At 30.0% G+C, this 4,208-nt stretch overlaps 1 protein-coding gene across 1 annotated transcript; it reads right to left on the bottom strand.

Annotated features, from left to right (window-relative positions):
• Positions 1-682: 682 nt before the first annotated feature.
• Positions 683-2,029, bottom strand: LOC137806949 (membrane protein PM19L). Its single transcript, XM_068607347.1, has 4 exons — positions 1,656-2,029; positions 1,338-1,560; positions 1,206-1,251; positions 683-956 (listed from the first exon to the last, which is right to left on the bottom strand). Exons 1-4 carry the CDS (start codon positions 1,777-1,779, stop codon positions 846-848), a joined length of 504 nt encoding a protein of 167 aa, XP_068463448.1. The 5' UTR covers positions 1,780-2,029; the 3' UTR covers positions 683-845.
• Between the last annotated feature and the right edge of the window lie 2,179 nt (positions 2,030-4,208).

The following is a 4,208-nucleotide window of genomic DNA, read 5'->3' as shown; positions in this document are numbered from 1 at the left end:
AAATCACATAAAATAAATGGTAATAATATATATATATATATATATAAAAACACACAATTGTATATATATAATAATAAAAAATATAAATACTAAATTAATATAAATACTAAATTTTATTTTAAAAAAATATGATTTAATAATAAAATTACGAATATAATGTTTGTTGATCTGTTGTTCCCGCTAGTAATCTAGCATGTAAACTATAAATACTTACATTCTATAAATTTTAACCATTTTTTATAAGTTTTATTTGCTTACATTAATACAACAATGGTTAAATACTACTTGAAAACGTTATTTGACTTCTTTGCTCAATAAATAAACCCTTAACGAATGTATTAGAGATTAAAATCAATGATTCAATAACTAAAAAATTGATTTAATACTCTCACTTCCCAAGTGCTAATATGTCATTTTCTTTGAAAGAAAAATAAAATCTACAAAAGAGAACATGAGACAGCGATAGATGAATCATTGCTGTATTTTTCTCATTTTTGTGAACTTTTATTTATCGTTAACCCTCATGATACATTATTTTTATTATTAAAATAAATTAAATTCCAAACAAGTTCTATATAATTCTCAATTTTAATAATTTTAATTATCATCTCACCACATATATACCAGCCAACGAATTTAAGAATTTAAATTGTGTCATTTCTTTTTAATTTTGAACTGTGCATGAGGCAAACTGAAAATTTTAAATAAATAAAATACCATGATGCAAATAGTCATCATATATGGTATTACACATAAACCAAACAACTTTACATAAGAAAAAGAGTTACAGTTAATTGTGCAGTGATGTTGCTAAAGAGAGCATTCATTGAAACTGAAACTGAAACTCATACTCTTCCAGTTCTGGGAGGAACAAATTCTGAAACTCCAACGTGGATAACTCCCGTGCATAGCAGTTGAGTTGCGCTTACAATTATCGTGATTGTTTCTAAGGTGCGCTGCAAAAGTATTTGGAAATTTCTGGTTATTATTATTAGAAACCAAATTATGAGTGCAGTTCCGTGATTAGTTACTGTATGTGTTGGTTTCATTAGAATTATTACCAAAGAGTTGTCGTTTATTAACAGATAAAAATGATTTAGTATAAAATTTTGTTTACCAAGCAGGCTAATATAATGTTAAACCATTGGTAAATGACAAATTTGTTTGGCAGTGAATTGAAATTGTAGCATTAAAGCTAAGGTTACCAGGTTTGAGTCAGTCCATCCAAGTTCAATCTCTTTGCATGCAAATCTGGAACAAAATAAGCAGCAATTTAGTCTCTGTTGGAATGGTAGAAATTTGACTAAGTAGAAAGGAGAATGGGTGATGAGGTTCACCCCATGGCTAGTAGAGTGAGTGCCCATGTAGTGAGTGAAGACATGGCTGCTGCATGTAAGCTGGGAGCATCCCACTGGAAAATGTTATTGAGTCCAGTGAGTGAGGTGGTGAACCCCACAACACCAGAAATGAGAGACAATATCACGAAGAAACCAGTTGTCATGTTTCCCATTGGAAAATATATTGGAAATAGTCGAGCCCGATGAGGGGACAAAACAGATGCTACCATACAAACAACTCAGAGTCAGCCTAGTCAATAAACACCACACACACCCTCCAACTAAGTTCAAAATTAACCAACCAACAACAACACTTACCTGTTTCACCAGACCTTTCAATCCCATAATTCACTGCCCAGGAAGCAATCACAAGCACAATGAAATACAACACGAGATTCAGTGCCAAGAGGATTGAGGCTACTGATTTGGATCCTGTAGCCATGGCCCGTGAACTTCAAACACCAACAAATCAGACTGGAACCTTAACTTGTCCTTATTCTGTGAATGGAAGGTCGGCACATATATATATAAACCAAGATTAACTCTCCAAATTGTATTATACTAGAATATTGCTGGCGAAAGGTTGTTCTGTAATGTGGTTGTTCTTTGCTCTCAGCATTGAGAAAAAGTTTCTTGTATTCAAAGAAATGGCTTGTATTCTTTGGTCATGAATTGCTTTGCCTCGTTAAGAGGAAAGGAATTATATGGCAGCGTAGAAGGGAAAACTTTGTATCTATCATTATCAGAGTGAGAAAAAAGTCCACAACACTTTAAATAAAATATGAGACTACTTATAAGTTTCTTACAGATCACTCAAAACACAACACAAGCGGTAGACAACAACTGCAAGTGCTTGAGCAGAAGATCATGTTACAGAGCAGAAATACATAATAAAAGGATGTAAAAAAATACTCTAAACTCCCATAAATATTAAAGACTACAAATAATACATTGTATTTATATTATTATTTTTATTGTTATTATTATTATTAAACTTCAGATTTCCAGCAGTTACATCACCGGTGATTTAATTTAATTGTATATAGCATTGATTTTGATTGTCCGACCAAATTGCTTCTAACATTAAACATATACTTGGTCTTTGTTTATTTTTTTTTCTCTGAAAATGTTTGCTTTGTTTTACTTGAATAACAACCTTCTTCATTCGTTTTATTTAATTTTCCAAATTTTATATTAATATAAAATTTCTATTTATTAACCAAATTTCCTGTAAACAACTTCTAAAAATAAAGAAAATTATATGTAAGCAACTTATTCATTCCATTTACATTAATAAATGAAAATATATGTAGAAAATAAAATAAAAAATTTAATAAAAAATCCTACGTGTAACTAAAAAAACTTAACTCCTATTTACACAATGAAAAATATATTTTACGTCACGTTATGGAAAATCGTACATTGGAGCATGATATCCATGTGAATAATTTTTTTTAAAAAATATACCATCAATAAATTTCAAAATAAATTAATTTAGTAAATTTACTTAAATATTATAACGCACTAATTTTAACGTGGAGGTTATTAAGAATTATATAAGGATAAAACTAATAGGGTATAATTATATACTATTAGTATAATGTATTATAAATTATAATTGAACATAAAATTTATGTATATTTTAACTTATTAAATTTGTAGATAGGTGAAATAACTATTACACAAGATGTTTTAAAATATAGTTTAAGTTAAATAAAAGAATACAATATATTTATACCTATATATATAAAAAGATTCTCCTCTAACCGCTCTTTTGGTATACACATTTACTTTCTCATTTTATTCTTATATCAATATTTTATTTTATTATTTTAAAAATATATAATAATAGATTTTTTGTCATTTTATTGTTATCTTGGACATTCTTGTTTTTCTTTTTTTGGTATCTATTCTCAATTTTTTTAATTCTATACTTTGAAAACTAAAAGTAACTTTCTTAACAAGTTCCCACTTTCCTCTTTATCAAAAACATCCTACTTTTCTCTTTATAAAAAACTTCTCACTTCTTTCTCTCTCTTAATTGTCCTTAAACTGATACGTTACAATATTAATGTATATGAAACCTCACTTCCTTCTCACTTATTTTTCTTTTGTCTTTCTCTTCTATTGTCTGTAGAGCCTACTCTCATCCTCATTTTTTTTCTATTTTTTCTGGTTTTGTTCCAATTGTTCTATCTTCTTTACATGCTTTGCATTTTGGTATATAGGATTTTGTATGCAGTTTTTTTTATTGGTTTACAGTTGTCATCATAAGCGCATGAAGTTTGGTTTGAGTTAAGACGAGTGAATCTTCATCCAACACGTTTTCTTCTGCAATTCCCCTCATGCGCTCTATTTCCTCCATTTTCAAATGAGTAAGTTTCTCAAAAAAAAAATTCACAAGACACTACAAATGTAAACCTAACCACGTTTTGTTCTCTGCGTTCTAGATATCCACATTTTGATTTTTGCGTTTCAGATATCCACATGGCATTTGTTGCTTATTTCTTCACTATTTTTCTCATAAATATTTTTTTCTTTATTTTTCTCTTTATTAAAGACTCAAATGTTATTTTTTTCTTATCAAGAACACTAAAAGATTGTTTTTATAAACATTAATCATTCCTTACTTCTTTTCTATCTTCAAAGATGTTCCTGCTAGGGAGATGGGACCTAGAGAACTGTTGAAGTCTTCTTCTCCTTCCTTCGGTCGGTCAGGTGACTGGGTAGTGAGCTGGGGTTCTCTTCGCCCTTCTGCTTCTCCTTCGGCCCTCGGCCTCGGCTGAACACCGGATGGTGGGGGTACCTGCGAAGGCACTCCGACGCTCAAGTCAGTAAAGCGGGTGGTCAGCTCTCAGAGTGATAAATGAC

The sequence above is a fragment of the Phaseolus vulgaris genome, chromosome 3, assembly GCF_000499845.2.
Source record: "Phaseolus vulgaris cultivar G19833 chromosome 3, P. vulgaris v2.0, whole genome shotgun sequence".
NCBI classification, from domain to species: domain Eukaryota; kingdom Viridiplantae; phylum Streptophyta; class Magnoliopsida; order Fabales; family Fabaceae; genus Phaseolus; species Phaseolus vulgaris.
Note: the sequence above shows the minus strand (reverse complement) of the source record. Positions and strands in the feature narration are given on the sequence as shown.